The sequence below is a fragment of the Pseudonaja textilis genome, chromosome Z (genome assembly GCF_049901715.1).
Source record: "Pseudonaja textilis isolate UNSWEBS1 chromosome Z, rPseTex1.2, whole genome shotgun sequence".
NCBI classification, from domain to species: domain Eukaryota; kingdom Metazoa; phylum Chordata; class Lepidosauria; order Squamata; family Elapidae; genus Pseudonaja; species Pseudonaja textilis.
This window is the reverse complement of record NC_142008.1, coordinates 105,666,141-105,684,358: the sequence shown is the minus strand read 5'-3', so window position 1 is coordinate 105,684,358 and position 18,218 is coordinate 105,666,141. Positions and strand designations below refer to the sequence as shown.

Below are 18,218 nucleotides of genomic sequence, written 5' to 3'. Positions count from 1 at the left end.
GAATCCTGTGGAAAGTAGTTAAATGATTAATCAATTTGTGGAGAATATAAATTTTATAACATTTTCCATCCAATTTTCTAATTGCTCATCTAACAATATTGCAAGATTGGAATATCAACAGTATGAATCTCACAGATAAAAAATTCTAATCAATCAAAAATATTATTACAATTATTTAAGGAGATAATGTACGCGACCCTTAATCCATCATTCAAATAGGTCTCCATCTTGCAAATGTCTCCAGAGACAGATGTTGTTCATATTCTTATCATAACACTATTAAATATATAATAATATAAATCTAATAATGATAACAGCATAAGTTTCCCCTATTTCAGTAAGAGAATAAATGCCTCACTTTTATTTATATTTAAAATTTAGCACTAAAGTTTCTCTTTATGTAGAATTTTCATAATTACATTAAACTGAACCAACCTGAACCAAAAATGCTAAGCATGTTTAGAAACACTGGTTAAGAATTTAGAAAAACTAAAAAGAAATTTACCTTGCTTCTCTTTAAAAATCAGTGTGATATTCTTCTTGGCTGTAATCTGACTGGTGTATTCATATGTAGTAGGAAGAACTATTTTGCCACTGTTGTTTCCTGTAATATTTCAGAATCATTCCTTGGGGTCCATAATAATTCCACAAAGAATCATTGTTGTTCACTCTGGTCTTGGGAGCTTCATTGTAGAATCACAATTTCTTAGTTGAACAGCACACATTAAACCATAAAATAAAATAAGGAGCTGGCTATTTTCAAACACCAGTTTGTAGTTTACTATATCACATTTACACAAAGCTTCATTCTTTCTGTTCTCTAACCTAAACAACCTCAGAACACTATCAGTAAAGAAGTAAATTCATCCTGCCTAGGTTTGCTCAGTGCAGAATTTACTACAACATCAAGGGAATCTCCTTACTACCACTGTGGTTGATAAAAATAAATTGTAATTGAGTTGTGAAAATTAGAGCAACTAAATCTCTGCACGGATCAGGCATTGACAAGCTGAAAGCCAGTTTTGTTCACCACACTGTAAAAAAGATGTTGAGATGTTTAAAAAAGTACAGAGAAGAGCAACCAGGATGATTAGGGGACTGGAGATTAAAACATATGAAAAACGTTTACATGAACTGGGCATAGCTAGTCTAGTGAAGAGAAGGACCAGGGGAGACACGATAGCAATGCCAATATTTGAGGGGCTACCACAGAGAGGAAGGGGTCAAGCTATTTTCTAAAGCATCCAAAGTCCAGACAAAGAACAATGGATGGAAACTGAACAAGGAGGGTTTTAACCTGGAAATAAGGAGAAACTTTCTGACAATGAGAACAATCAACCAATGGAACAGCTTGCCCTTGGAAGTTGTGGGAAAGTCATCACTTGAGACTCTCAATAAGAGATTGGACTGCCATTTGTCAGAAATGTCTCCCACTTGGGTGGGGGATTGGACTAGATGACCTACAAGGACTCTTCCAACGCTGATTATCTGTAATCTGTTATTTATTTCAGTTTAATGAGGGTCCACATAAGTAAGTATGTTCTATTAGCTTCATTTGTTTGTTTGTTTGTTTGTTTGTTTGTTTGTTTGTTTGTTTGTTAAAATGTCACCTGATTTCTACAGATTGCTAAAGCAAGCACAGTTAATTATGAATTCCTCCAAATATGCTGTAAATTCCAATTTAGGAGATGATCAAGACAACAATTCAGATTTCTGTCTAAATGTCCATCTTGGGATAGCTTATTTCCTTTAAATGAACATATATCACTATTATTTCACCCTTTGAAAGCAGCCTGTGCTGGAATCCCTAAATTCTGCCTTTAAATTCAATTTTGAGTATTGCCTTTTACAACTCTTACTCAATCTGACAATGCTTATCTTAATCAAGATGGACATTCTGAAATATGCAATGTTGTTGTGTCTTTTATCAAATCTCTGCACCTTATCTGCCTGGTCCCCATAACAATACCATTTGTACAAGTAATCTTTTTTCTCTGAATAATGATCATTGTCTAAAGATAAAAGTAAAGATTTCCCCTGTCCAGTTGTGTTTGACTCTAGGGGGTGGTGCTCATCTTCGTTTCTTAGCCAAGGGAATCAATGTAGTCTGAAGACATTTCCATGGACATATTTCCACTGAAGTGGTGCCTATTTATCTACTTACATTTGCATGCTTTCAAACTCCTAGGTTGGCAAAAGCTGGGGCTAGTAACGGGAGCTCACCCGTCACATAGTAGTTGGGTCTTGAACTAGGCTGTAAGCTTTCTGGCTGACAACTCAGAGATTTTAACCACTGAGACATTGCACCCACTGTCTACTCATTCAATAAGTTTTCTGTTATGGAATATTGCTAAATGTCTAAAAATGTTTCCTCATTTTGTATGCTAAAATTCTATTCAGCATGTTAAACACATTGCCATTGCTTTCTTAGAAATAAAGTTTAATCATTCTTGCAACTGAATCATTCTCTTAAAACAGGATCAAGATTGTAATATGTAAAATCTTTCAAACACAGAACAGCTATGATAACACCAAAGAATGAATATTCTTTGAGACTCACAGCTGAAGTATCCATATAATGTTGTCACAGTCCAGAACATGTTATTTCTGATCACAGATGATCAAGTTGGAAATCAGAAGAGATTAGATAAAGAGTTGTCTAATAAGAAGAAGAGCAGTTATTTTAGTGTGTTCTTTATTTACCAAAGCATATACTGGATAAAGCAAAAAGAACTGATACAGAACAATGATGTTCTGTAAATTTACACCATAAATTTATATTTTATAATAATCTGAACAAACTTTGTGATTGTTTTCTCTAACTTAAGCAATGAACAATTTGCTGCACGGGAATAATATGTGACCTTCAGCTCAGCCATCTTTCTGGAGAACAGTAAACTCTAGGAAATTCCAAAATCATCTTTGCAGCTTTCTGATGGCTTAAAAGGGAGATAGAAAGAGCTACTAATCCTTTGTCTCTTGGTGTGTTTGGTGACACAAAATGTTATCAAATATCAAGAGAAAAGAAAAAAAGAAGAGTTTATGTTCTGATCTTCTGCAGGACATCAAAAAAAATATTCATGAATATAAAGTTAACAGATGATTCTCTGATGTTAATACTGAGCCTTCTTATATATAATTACAAACTGAAAACAAACATTACTATAATTACGTACTTAATTGATATAAAACTACCGTATTTATCGGCGTATAACACGCACAGGCGTATAACACGCATTCCCTTTAATATGCGGCGGGCGCAGCGTCACGACGCTGCGCCGCCGCTAGGCACTATTGGGAACGGGACATCGGCATATAACACGCATACATCATTTGCCCCCTATTTTCAGGGGGAAAAAGTGCGTGTTATACGCCGATAAATACGGTAGATATATTTTGTTTTCCTTTATTTTTTATATCAATAATTTCTTATATGTTATAGTTTTTCTCTGCTCTCTATAAAGATAATTACCTCAAATGATAATAATTAAATAACATTTGGTCAATATATGTGGTTGTAAGTACTTTTTATGGGGAAAAAAGCCAAAATATTTTGTTATGTTTAATTTGGTTAAAATAAAAAAAGAAATATGAAATATGAAAAACTAAAATCAAATGTATCAAACACTTTTCTTTAAAATATATTTATTAGTTGCAGGCTATTCTGGCTAAATATATCAAAATCATATTATTGCCTAGAATGCTATTCAGAAACAAAATTTATCAATGAAAATTGTCAAGAAAATATAGAATTTATGTCAAGTAATAGATCTACAATAATTTTCTTAAAAGACACTATTTAAAATAGTGGCCAATAATCACATTTAATTTGGAAAGAGTTCTACATAATTAAATCCTTTTTATCTTGAAATATGTTAATTCAAATGTTAGTTGATGCATTAATTCCTACCACTTCTGTGTTGATACAATTTATTTATTTGGAAATATTTAAATCTATCCAACTCCAAAATGACTCAGAATGGCTTATATTACAAAAGAATAAGAAACAATAAACAAATGAACAAAAGTGCATTATCAGACACACACACACACACAAAAAACCCTCCATGTCATATACAAAATATTTCTGATAAGAGCTCCACAGTGACTCTACTCCAAAGCTGGAAAAAAATGTCAGATATTTAAGGCCTTACAGGAGATCATAAAGAAGGGAGCCATTTTGATTGCAGGTATGTTTACTCTTTATAAAAATTTGATATTTTGCCAACAATCTATACTGTACAGTATATGACATTTGACAGTAGTTTCAAGACAGCCTTTTGGATGTCTTTATTTCTAAGGCTATAAATGATGGGATTCAAAATTGGTGGCAAAATGGTATAAAAAAACAGCAGAACACAAATCCACTGTAGAAGATGAAAGTGATTTTGGCCTCATGTATGAAAACACAGCTGTGATTATGAATACAGAAAAGACAGTCAGATGAGGGGTGCAAGTTGAAAAAACTTTATGCTGGCTTTGGACCGATGGCATTTTAATTATGGTGGAGAAAATGTAACCATAAGAAGCAAAGATGAGTGCAAAACAAAAAGAGTCCAAAAACAACCCTAGTACAAGTATCAGAATTTGATTGACTTTTATATCAGTGCAAGAAATCTTTTGTATCTGAGGAATATCTCAGAAATATTGGCCAATCATATTAGAGTCACAGAAGTTTATTCTAAAGGTGATCCGTTTCCAGCACTGCATGGATCAGGTTGCAAATCCAGCTGGCAGCTGCCATTTGAATGCAGGCATTCCCATTCATGATCATCTTATACTGCAGAGGGTTGCAGATGGCCACATAACAGTCATAAGCCATGATAGTTAACAAAGCCAGCTCACTACCAACAAATGTAACCATGAAAAAGACCTGTGTGACACATCCACCAAAAGAAATTTCCTTGTTGTTTGTCAGAGATACAGCTATTGATTTGGAAAGTGTGGTAGAGATAGAACAAATATCTACCAAGGAAAGGTTTGCCAAAAAGAAATACATTGGGCTGTGGAGATGGTGATTAAATGCCACTGCCATTATAATGAAACAATTCCCCATTAAAGTGATTAAGTAAACAAGGAGAAATATCACAGCATGAAAAAAATGCAAATTCCAGTCATCTGAAAATCCCATCAGAACAAAATATCTCACAGAAGTGTGGTTGGTCATTCCACTTATTTAATCCTACAAAAAAAATTACAAGAACATGAAAGGTTTAGCAACATTCCTCCCATCCCCTTGCAAGATTGTACATTCCAAATATCCCACTCATACTTTCAAAAGGTCAGATACAAACATTTGCCAAACTAATACACAGAATTCTGAAGTATTCCAGAAATACATAGAAAACAATAATAATTGGAGTGAAAGGATCAATGAATAATCAGTGTATTAGATCAGCTGAGGTTTTATATTAATTACATAAAGTTCTGACTAACTTAGAATTATTTATAGTTCACTTAAAAGCCAGACACATGGAAGAAAAGAATATACTTTTAGATTGTGTCCTGTGTTCTTCTATTTGAAAAGTAAACACCACACTTAAAAAGTGTTGATTATACTGGATTTCACATCACATTGATTACAGTTCAATTTTTCCAGAGAACTTTATTTGTTTATTTAGCATGCTAGAAATCATAATCTTCCTTGGAATTATATGGAAATATTTTCTCTTCAGAACATTAGCTACTTGAATGAAGTTTTTAATGAAATAGATAAAAGTTGTGCTTATATTTTGTAATATTTCTATAAAGCTCATCATTATTTTACAATATGAAACAAATCTTTGCTTATAAATAAGCAACTGAGTTTCCCATCTTTAACATTACACTTTTCTCTCTAGAAAATGTTTTAATTTTAAAATATAGTCATTTTTAGTAAAAAAACCAGCCATTTCAAAAATAGGACTTACCACAATGCTCCACTTCCTTTAGAACTGATTTATTTCTTCAATATCCTGGCCACTTTTACTTTTCTTCAGAAGAAATGCAGAGGTTTATACTCACTTAAATTTTCTTTAGAAGACAGTTCATTACTGTGATTAAATATGACCCTTATTAAAGCAAACAGAATTTTTAAAATTAATTGTTATCTGTGATTCTTCAAGGAATTACTCCTTGGAGGCTTTCTTTGTTTCACAACGTTATTAAGAGTTTTACTAACAAATAAGCAGTTTAGTTAAATCTTTTAAATCACTTCCTTCTCTGATGTGATAACATCTAATTCTAATCTTCAATTGGGATTCAAATTGGCAGAAAAATACATGTTAGAATTCTCTTTAATACATGTAAAGTGATATAGAAATTATATACGTGTGTATGCATATATGTATTAATAAATAAGTACATTTCTGTCCCTCAATCTTTATTGTTACAACTTGCATGCGAAATAACTGCTTAACATGAAAAACTGGGAAAAAAGTAGAATAGTACATATAGAAAGACACAGTCAATATTTCTGTCCTTGAATCTTGGAAATCCACTTTATTTATTTTTTTGGACATGATCACAAGCATCTCTGAGAGGTGGCTAAAACTCACCAAAGAGCCCTGCAGTTCTCCAGTAATAGAATAGTGGAATAGTATACCAACTTTAAATTTCCATGTGAGGTACGTAAATATCAGTTGTGAAATGTATATGTAGATGAGGAAATTGGGAAAGTATATGTGTCTGCATGTGAACAGGCAAGCAAGAAATGCCAAGTGTTACTAATGTTTCCAAAACTAATGCATCATTCCATCTGAGAGTTCTGGAAAACATTGAGTTTCTCTGCTTCAACACCTTGAATCAAAAAATCAAGGCAGGGTCATTTTGCTTCAATAATGGGCACATATGCAGATCTATTGGAGATGATTGGAATCTCTGAAGACAGTCAGTATAGTATAGTAGAAGTGGAACCCTCCGCCGTGCGGCTCGGGGCCAGGCGCGAGCGCCCGAAGAGGAAAAAGCAAGCCGAAAGTTGCTGGGAAGTTGCTCAGGTTTCCGGGGCTTCCAGGCTTAAACTTTGCACAGGCAAAGTTTGCAGGTGGGAGTGTCTTCCCGCCAAGGAGTGGGAAGGGTTCTGCCCGGCGGGCGGGCGGGCTGCTTGGAGGAGGCGACCCAGCAGTGCTCTGGGTTTCCTGGAGCGGCTCGGGGCCAGGCGCGAGCGCCTGCGAGCAAAAAGGAAGCCGCAAGTTGCTGGGAAGTTGCTCGGGTGCTGGGAGCAGGCTTTTAAAGTGCCGCCTGAGCAGGACCGCCAAGCCGGGAAATGGGGCACCAAGGCAGGGCAAGGCTCCACCAGCAGTGGCCTAGCTTTAGGTGGCTCCAAGCAGCCCACTCCAAGCAGACCCCCCTCCTGCCGGGCAGAACCCTTCCGCTCCTCGGCGGGAAGACACTCCCGCCTGCAAACTTTGCCTTTGCAAAGTTTAAGCCTGGAAGCCCCAGAAAAGAAAGGGGGATCGGCGGGGACTCACCTTCAGAGAGATCGCACTCGAAGGTGATTTCAAACTCCCAGCCAAGGCCTTTGCAAAGTTCTTCTTTTCTTTCCTACCCCGAGAGCGCTCCGCACTGTTTTGCAGCTTTGGGGGCCACGCGGCGCAGGGCAATCGCCACGCCCAGTGATTTTTTTTCAGGGGCAGGCTGGATTGGACAGACCAACGGGCCGGATGTGGCCCGTGGGCCGTAGTTTTCCCACCCCTGCCCTACAGGCCTCCTGGGAAGGGGGTGAGGTCAATAGTAGACAGTCTAAGGTTAAAGTTTTTGGGGTTTGGGGAAGAAACCACAGAGTCAGGAAGAGTATTCCAGACATTGACCACTCTGCTGCTGAAGTCGTATTTCCTGCAATCAAGTTTGTTGCGATTAAACTTGAGTTTGTATCTATTGTTTGCTCTTGTGTTGTTATGGTTGAAGCTGAAGTATTCACTGACAGGTAGGACACTGCAATATATGATTTTATATCCTATACTTAGATCAGACCGAAGGAGGCATAGTTCTAGATTTTCTAGGTCTAGAATTTTGAGTCTGGTGGGATAAGGTATTCTGCAATGAATAGAGGAGTGGAGAACTCTTCTTGTGAAATATTTCTGGACTTTCTCAACTGTCTTAATATCAGATACGTAATGTGGGTTCCAGGCTGATGAGCTATATTCAAGTATTGGTCTAGCAAATGTTTTGTAAGCTCCAGTTATTAGTGTAATATTACCAGAGAAAAAGCTATGTAAGATTAGGTTAACAATACCTTTTTGGCTATGTAGTTACAGTGGGCTCTAGCACTTAGATCATTAGAGATGAGTATTCCAAGATCCTTGACAGAGTTTGGATCATCAACAAGGTCTTGACTGTATTTTATTTTCTGATTTTTTTTTTTGCCAATATGTAGGACAGTGCATTTATTTGTTGAGATTTGAAGTTGCCATTTGTTTGACCTTTCTGATACATAGTCTTTTTGAAGGGCAGCAGTATTATCTGTGGTGTTGAATAACTTTACATCATCAGCAAAGAGAATGCAGATGCTCTTAATATGATCACAGAGGTCATTTATGTAGAGTATGAAGAGAGTTGGTCCTAGAACACTGCCTTGGGGGACACCACTATTGACAGGTACAGAATTTGATAGGACACTCCCAATTTAGACCATTTGTTGTCTGTTTGACAGGAATGCTTCTATCCAGTTATGCAGATGTCCAGAGGTACCACAAGATTTTAGTTTTAGGAGTAGTTTGTCATGTACTATTGCATCAAAGGCTTTATAGAAGTCTATGTAGATTGCATCTATTTCTTTGCCCTGATTGAGTTGTGTAGTCCATATGTTTTTTCAGTGTAAGAGTTGCAGATTACAGGATAGTTTTTTCCTGAAACCAAATTGTTTATTAGGGAGTAGATTGTTTCTTTCTAAGTGGAGGATGATGGATTGGTTAAGAATTGATTCCATGTCTTTACAGGTGACGCAGCATAAAGAGATTGGTCTGTAATTCAGTCACAGTGGATTGATTGGCCATTCTTTTTATTTCAATTGTTCTGGATAAAAATGAAGTATGATTTTGATCATAGAGGTACCAAATCTTTGACAATGGTCTTGCTAAACACATTATTCATATCCATATATGCAAAAGTATTATTACATATAGAAATATATAAAAAGATTTCTATGATTGAGATGTTAAGGAGACATTAACCTTATTCAGAAAATACTGTGTTTGCTTATTTTATTTTCTCTTTTTTCTTTTAGAAATTCAGAACGTGGTATTACAAAACTAAAAAAAAAACCCTGTGAAGGGATTTGTTTTTAATCAAAACACCCTTCACAAGACTTTTGGAACATTAACATATTTGATTAGTAATTGTCTGGGAGAGAACCATGTCTACAAATCCCAAAAAGAAAGCATATATCCACATTATATTAATTTATTTAAATACAGGTAGTCCTTGACTTATGACTATAACTGAGTCCCAAATTTTTGTTTCTAAGTGAAACATTTATTAAGTGAATTTTGCCCCATTTTATGATTTTTATGCCCCAGTTGTTAATTGAATCACTGGAATTGTTAGGTTAATAACACGATTGTTAAATGAAACCAGCTTCCCTGTTGACTTTGCTTATTAGAAAGTCACAAAAGCTGATCACATGACCGTGGACACTGCAAACTGCCATAAATATGAGTCAGTTACCAAGCATCCAAATGTAAATCATGTGACCATGGAGATGTTGCAATGGTAATAAGTGTGAAAAACAGTCATAAGTCATTTTTGCAATTCTGTTGTAACTTCAAACCATCACTAAATAAACTGTTGTAAGTCAAGGATTACCTATAAAGAAGAAAATGATTACTTTATCTTATTTATTTATTTGATTTGTCAAACACTTACAATATGATAGAAATGAAAATAAACATAAGTATAAAAACATGAAATAGGTATAAATAATTGGGGACAATAGGACAGGAATGGTCGGCCTGATTGTGTGCTTATACACATCCCTTACATACCTCTTAGGAATGGGGTGAGGTCAATAGAGGTTAATTTGAGGGTAAAGGAGTGGGGTATGCATTCATATATATTTTAGTATATATTCATCTGAAAAAAAAAAAAGAGTTACTTAATTCAATTTAGAATAACGGAAGCCTTCACAGCAATTTTATAGTTTTCTGTTAAAAGCTAAGTGTTATAGTCATCAATGTAAATTCAGGATAGAATAGGACAGAGTTCTCAGTCTCTGTGTTAGTGTTATACATTGTTTCTGAATATAGGTGAAATCCTTCTAACTCTATCCTGTAGCATTTAATCCCAGTTTGGAGATACAAACACAGTTTGTGTTGTCAGTATAGATAAGTCGGTATAGGATTATTGATAAGCGATTATAATTATCTGATTGAGTTATTTTGGTTTTATGTGAGATTAATGACTGATACAATGTTTTGCAACAAAGCTCTCTTGGAATAGCTGTTCTTGCTTTTATACATTCAGCAATATATCCTACTAGTTTAAAATTCCACTTAGGTGCTATAAACTTCTTTAAAATAATCTGATAAAATTCTTAAAAATATTTATTTCAAGTTGCATTACTACCAACAAAACTTTAAATTTTTATTATTGTGATATTTACTTACTTATTAAATTTTATCATAGTCTGTGTAATGAAAGAGAAAAAAGCAAAGTTACAATGTTTATGGTTCATTGATGTTAGCAAGTTGTTTAGATTGGATCTGGCATTTTTATCCACATGTACCAAGGAAAAAGCAATAACTGTCATTTTTTTCTGTGTGTAAATGTGCATTAAAACATGGAAAATAATTTTTTTTTTTTGAAAATAAAGATATTGTGCCTTTAGGTTTCTTTCCTCAATTCTTTTAACAAAACCAATTATCTGGTCATTTCTACTTTAATTAGTAATGATAATGTGTTTTAACTTACTCAAGCTTTTTATAAATAATTATTCATAATTATAAAGTTATTTTATTCTATATATCAAAAATACTGTAAGAAAAATGCATCATGATATCATTTACAATAATTATATTTCTGGACATATTTGCTTAATATATATTAATCCAGCAATATTTAACCAATCTTATCAGAATCTTTTGTTTTACTATAGAGATCAACTGCAAATTATCCAACATTTATTAAATGTCTTTCATTTCATAACTGAAGAAGATCTGAGGACTAGGATGAATTAGTGAATATTCTACTGTCTGATTATTTTACTTCCAAGAAGATTCTGCCAACCTCCCTGAAAATAAATGGACTTTTACCCAGGATACCTTTGACACAGAAACAAAAGAAATTGCGAGGGCGGAGCTGGCATCACGACGATACGGCATGCAATCTCGGAGGTCTGAGATTGCAGCCGATATCTTTGCCCTGGATGGTCCAAACGGACCTAAATCTTTCCAAAGAGACAGCAATAGTGAAGAGCGCATCCTGTAGATCCCAGGGACACTGCAAAGTCCCTGGTTGGTCCAGGAGAAGCCCTTCTTGCCAGCGGCAGAGAGGCAGCCATAAAAGCTGCTGAAGTTGGCACAGCTCCAATCGGAAGAGACTAGAAAGAGAAAGTTCTCAGCTTGGTGAGAACTTTTCTTTTATTATTCTAAGACTCAAAAGGACACCCTAAAGAAAAGAAAGAATCTATAAAAGTTTTGACAGAACTGAATAAGCGGCGCTTTTAAACAGAAGTGTCAAAGTAAGTCTTTTTTTCCCCCCTTATTGCTGGACTTTTATCGCGATTTTGTATTTGCTAACTGGACTGGTTCTTTTCCTATTTACATCTATTTTTTCTTCTCTTTTTTGATTTTGCAACATTTTAGGTTAAAGGCTCCCTTTAGTTATTTTTCCTTTTTTTATATACTTTCTCTCTCTTTTTAAAAAAAAACTTCTATTATGTTTTGTCTGGGAAAGGAGGGGGGAAGTGAGAGTAAAGAAACTTTGCAACACTGCCAACTAGAGGCTTGAAAATGTTTTAGACGAAGCTGAGAAAGCTGAGAAAGGAATATCTGAGACTCCCTTTCAAGGACATTGCTAAGTGATAAGATAGAGGGAAGAGCACAGAAGAGTGTTATTGCAGGTGTTCTTCTGGATTTCTATCAACAATTGAAGTTTGGTTTTGAAGTTTGTGGAGAAGAGAGTTATAATAAGAGCCTTGGATAATTATATAAAGTGCAGCGTGTCCTTTTTATTTTTTTAAATTGTGCTACCCCTCCTTACCAGCTTTACTGTACTCTTTTTTTTTCTTAAACCCTTATTTTTGCAATATTTCCATTGTTGCTTTGTATTTTAAAGGGAAAGCTTCAAAATAAATAAATAAATAAATAAAGGTACACATAGTTTAATGACTCTTTCAAGTTCAAACAAAAAAAATCTCTATAAAGGTCTTCTGTAGTATTATAGCTAGATAACAGAATGTGCCAATCAAGGGATGATAGCATCTATGAGATCATAGTTGCCTTTTTTTGAAGTTGTATTTTGGGGATCCATCATTATGATCCTCTTTGTGAGGGCATAAATTGAGACAAAAGTCAATCATACTGTGGTCACTGTTTAAAAAGGTTCCTGTATTTGTAGGCCATATATTGAATTTGAGCTGTTGCAGAAGATAAGATAAAGACAGTTATTGAGTCATGTTATTAGTTACAATTGATCTAGTCCCAGTGTAGTAATGGGGTACAGGGTTGCATGTATAGGTTCGGATGTACTAAGAGGTAGATTGAGGTCACCAAGGAACATAAGAGGGTGTGGGCAAGAGGTAGCCCTTGTTAGCAGTGAAGTTAGCTTGTTTGTAGGAACTATGTCATAATCAGGGCTCTGTAACATAGTAAGAAGCAGATTGTGGTATTTGAGGACACTTCACAGATGATGGTTCCTGGAAGAGCAAGTTCTTGTGTAATTTGAATCTATTTTAGATTTAGGGATTTTTTGTAGAAGATAGCAACTCCACCTCCTCTACAGATTTTGCGATCTGACCGATAGATGTGATATTCGCTGACTGTGGTAATGGAGTCTGGAAAAGATGCATTTAACCACGTCTCACAGACAAATATAATGTTGAATGTGGTTATGCCTAATAAGATGAGGAATTCATGCATTTTGTTTGTGAGGCTTCTTGTGTTGAGTAGTTTGCATTTTAGATATGTAGTAGTGAGTTGCACAACTAATACTAAACATATTAAACCATAAAAAATGAGTTGTATTCAGACACCAGCCTGTGGTTTATTGTCACTTTTACACTAGCCTGTGGTTCGTTGTCACATTTACATTGTTTTACATTCTTTCTGCTATCTAATCTAAACAACATTTGGTACTGTAAAAGCCATCTTATTCAACTCTGTGCTCAGTGCAGAGTTTACTACAGCATCAAGAGAATCTTCCCACTGCCATTGTTGTTGATTTAAGGAATTGTAATTGAGAAGACAAAATTAGAGTAACTAGATCTCAGCTAGGCAGTAGACATTTACAAACTAAGAATGGTGATGAGGCAGGAATTCCTGCCAGTAGGAAATTAGTCATGTCCAACCTGCAAATCTCCACAGGAACTTATATAACAATTATATCAGCGCTGCCTAGAAGACTTGACATTTTTTTATTTTTTCCCCATTGTCAATAGACCATTCATTGTACAAGAACAAAGCATGGGGTTTATTGAGATTTGTGTTTAAGGTTTTACTTAAACTTTTGAAATTGGCAACATGACCAGATTTGTTTTTCCACCAGAGTGATCTCTTTTTGGATTGAAGTTTCCTTATTGTTATGGGTAATCCATTTGTGTGTGTGTGTGTGTGTGTGTGGTACATATAGTTTGATGACTCTTTTGACTTCAAGTAAAAATATGTTGTAATGGTCTTCAACAGTATTGCATCCAGTGAATAGAGATTGCCAATCAAGGGATGAGAGATCGTTGTCTATAAGATCATAGTTGCCTTTTTTGAAGTTATAATTGGGGATTACCTCATTGTGATGATTTTTGTGTGGGCGTATGTTGAGACAAAAGTCAATCATGTTGTGGTCACTGCTGGAAAAGGGTTCTTTAGTTTGTATTCCATAAATTAAATTCAAACTATTGCATAAGATGAGATCGAGACAGTTGTTTAGTCTAGTGTTGTTGGTTACTAGTTGTTCCAGTCCCAGATTTGTAACAGCATTGTAGAAGGTTGCGTGCATGGGTTCAGTTGTACATTCATTTAGGTTCCAGTCAATATGAGGTAGATTGACGTCACCAAGAAAGATAAAAACGTGTGGGCAGGAAGTTGCCCATATCCACTCTGTTTCTGGGGGAATATGACAAATTTAAGATTATTCTGCTGTAAGACAGACCCAGTGTTAGAAAGGAGCTGATGACTAGATTTATTTATTTGTTATTTTTCTATCATACTTGTTTGGATCTGAATGGTTTACAAAAATGAATCAGTTTCTATGATCCTCACAAGATAAAAGAGAGAGATGAAAGATTGCCCTTATTTATAAGTAAGATTGAACATCAAATTCTTTCTAATATGCATACATGCACGTTGAAATTTTATGACATACCACTTCACCCATCTGAAGACTATAAACAAACAGAGAGTTTTGGTATACATGCTGTACATAGGAAGCTATTCTTGACTTCCCAGTCTGCATTTGTCATCCAGCAATAATGGATGGCAATCTAAACAGATAAAAAACATTGAACAATGCTGTTCAAAAGATTTTCCTTGACACAAGGGAAGAATATTGCCACTGTGCCATGACAACAAAATTGCTGCACATGGACAAATATTAAACATTTACATTGTGAGCTAGAAAATTCAGTTGTCAAACATAAGAATAGATGCCAAGAAGTCTATTTCATCCTCTCACACCACTGCCAATGCAAGGGCAGCTAGTTTACCTCAACCATTTAATTATGTGTGCTTTTTTTTTTAACTTGGGACAAAAAGAAACTCTGATGAGCTTTCAAGATTTTGCTATTATGCCTCAGAAAGTAGAACTGAAATTATTGTGCATCTCTTGTCTTGATGTTCTAACTTGCAGGGATAATATATTGATATAACATAATAATAAATAATATAATAATAAATAATAATATAATAATATGTATATATGTATGTGTATACATATACACATGTATAAAATAGAAAATTAGTGTATGACACAAATACTTGACATTACTATTTTATGGTTTGGGGAAATGAATTCATACAGATTTTTCTATTCAGATAATACTGACTTGTTGGCTGAGATTCTAAATCATTTGAAAGGAATGTTAGATACATTTAATGAGGCATAAATGTGCACAGATCTGAAAATAAATATGTAAGATTTGCTGGGTTTAAAGCATGGGTGTCAAACTCATGGTGTCATGTTGCCATCACGTTTCATCGACATGTTTGTGCAGCTGGGGTGGGCCTGGCCTGCATGTGACACATCCAGCCTAAGGGCTGCCAGTTTGACACCCCTGGTTTAGAAGAAAAGAGACTGAACAATAGCAAGTTATAAAAAATAGTGAAAACTCTGGTTGATTAAGTTGTGTATTTTGGCAGAATGATAATTAGAGATGGGGGAAAGTTGAAGAACTTTTGAATAATGCAAATGTTAGCAAAAAGAGACTGAGCAATACATAGTCATTCATGTATGTTTATTTAAAAAAAAGGAAATGACCATTTATAAAAATATTGTCTTTTCCTAAATATTATTGCATTTTCTCGAATACAATCTTTATTTATTTGGAATTTATTAGAAGCTGTGAGAAAGTGTATATTTCAAATTATAGAAGAGAAAAAGTATGAGAAGAGGAGTATAGGAGCATAGCAGTGCATCTCAGTATAAGCTTAATTATGTTCCTTGGGGAGTGACTTTCTGATATACAAAAGAAAACAGAGATGATGCAATGTCTTCCATTTTTGTGGCAAGGGTATTTTTTTAAAAAGTCCATTTATTCTCTGGGAGATAGGCAGAGTTATCTTGGAAGGAAAAATAAGCAAAGGTAAACAGAAATATCTATTCACTTATCTGAGTGGTCAGCTTTTGTTCACTTATAAAAGAAGAGAAATTTTATAAACATTGGATATCTTGCAGTAGAAGTTTATTTAAGAATATATTGATTTATTTGGTTTAATATTACTGCATTAAAATAAAAGCAAATATATATAGCAATATGGTTACTATAAATTATATTCTAAACTGATGCATTTTATTATAATAATTTCTGAGATTTAGAAAAAGATAATACACATATCTATGGATAATTATTTATAAAAAACCTGATAACATAGCATTTCTAATTAAAGCAGAAATAACCATATAATTGGTTTCATTAAAACATTTGAGGAAAGAGAATTAATGGAAGAATATTTTCATTTTCATAAATCATTTTTATTGTCTATTATACAGTTATGCATTTATTGACTAGTAGAATACGCTGCTGAATCTACTATGTCAAGAATGGTATATTCAGGAAGGGTCTATTGACAATCATCTATTATAAAGTGAGATGTCCCAATCAGACTATTTGCTCTGCAATTCTATATCCACTTATCTGTACTGATAACACAAACTTTTTCTTCAGGTGTGTTATATTAATCTCATAATTCATAATTTGTTTTTGCTTAGAATGATGGAAAGAACTAGAATGACCAATCAATCCACTGTGATGGAATTCCTTCTGATGGGATTTTCTGATGACCACGATGTACAACTTCTGCTCTTTTTCTTACTTCTCTTTGTTTACTTGATAGCTTTGGTTGGAAATTTATTCATTGTGTTTGTTGTGATCCTGAACAACAACCTCCACATACCTATGTATTTCTTTTTGGTCAATTTATCCTTGACTGATATTTGTTATATCACAACCACCATTCCCAAATCAATGGCAGTTTCATTGACAGATAACAAAATGATTACTTTTCCTGGATGTGTAGTTCAAGTTTTTTTAGTTATTGCTTGCGTAGGTTCTGAGGTTGCCTTGCTCACCATTATGGCTTATGATCGTTATGTAGCTATTTGCCATCCTCTTCAATATAGCCTTATCTTGAACTGGGATACATGTATCCAAATGGCACTTGCCTCTTGGATTAGTTCTCTCGTTTATGCTATGTTGCTAACCACCATAACATTTCAATTGTATTTCTGTGGATTGAACATCATTGGACAGTTTTTTTGTGATGTTCCTCAGCTACAAAAGATTTCTTGCACTGACACAAAGTTTAATCAAATTTTCATGTGGATAGTTGGATTCATTGCAGGTTCATTTTGTACTGGATTTGTTTTTGCCTCTTATGGTTACATTTTCTCAGTAATTTTAAAAAGTCCATCCACTCAAGGTAGATATAAAACCTTCTCAACTTGCAGTCCACACTTGACAGTCTATTCCTTATTTATCATTACATCTATGTTTTCATACTTGAGACCACAAACTCTGTCTTCTCCCACAATAGACTTGCTGTCTGCTGTTTTATATGCAGTTTTGCCTCCTGTTCTGAATCCCATTATTTATAGCTTCAGAAACAAGGATATCCAAGAGGCTGTGTGGAAAGTAATGTCAAAATTAAAAAGAACTTCCAAAACTCATTGATCCATGTTCAGAATGACAAATCTATTATTATGCTAACACAACTTCCATATGCAGAATAATTTGCCTATTTGTATCTTTCTATGACAATCTAGCTTAATGTTCAGAAAAGTTGTACACTCCTCTGGTTTTGATTGTTGCTAATGATTACATGCAATGGGGAGAGGTTTTTGAAGACAGTCTTTGCACGTGATGTTCTGCACAATTATTGAACAAACTACTCTGTCCTTTATTGTTTATTATTTTTATATCAATACAATAATTATATATTGGAATCCTTTTGTTTGTAAATGATTAGAGTCCAGCATTCTTCTTAAGGAATGATCTAATTGATTTTCATTTTGAAGGTATTCAATATAGTTATCAGAGATGTATTTTAGCTTTTGTTTCAGCCTTCACCAAATGCAAGCAGTTGTTATAAGTAATTTTTAATTGATGGTGAGCAGACAAAGCTGATGCCAAAAAATTGCTTTCATATTTTCAAAGACAGATGTGCCTAGGCAAAGATGTTCTCCTTGAGACAATGTCCTTAAAAGTAATTGGATATCATTCATCAAAAGAGATTTCATGCATTTCAACCTTTCTGTTTCACTAACACATAAAGCTAGCCTGCAGATATATGATTTTCCTTACTGGCTTTCCCAGTAAAGTCTCAAGAAGGGATAGTAATAAGTCCCACCCATGCACCTTCCCCATCCTCTCTGCACTC

General features: G+C 34.6%; 1 protein-coding gene and 1 pseudogene across 1 annotated transcript; one reads left to right on the top strand and one right to left on the bottom strand.

Annotated features, from left to right (window-relative positions):
- Nucleotides 1–4,232: 4,232 nt before the first annotated feature.
- On the bottom strand, nt 4,233–5,167 carry LOC113448518 (olfactory receptor 14A16-like; annotated as a pseudogene).
- Nucleotides 5,168–16,552: 11,385 nt separating this feature from the next.
- LOC113448516 (olfactory receptor 14C36-like) lies at nt 16,553–17,512 on the top strand. Its single transcript, XM_026719235.2, has one exon. It carries the CDS (start codon nt 16,553–16,555, stop codon nt 17,510–17,512), a length of 960 nt encoding a protein of 319 aa, XP_026575020.2.
- The last annotated feature ends 706 nt before the right edge of the window (nt 17,513–18,218 follow it).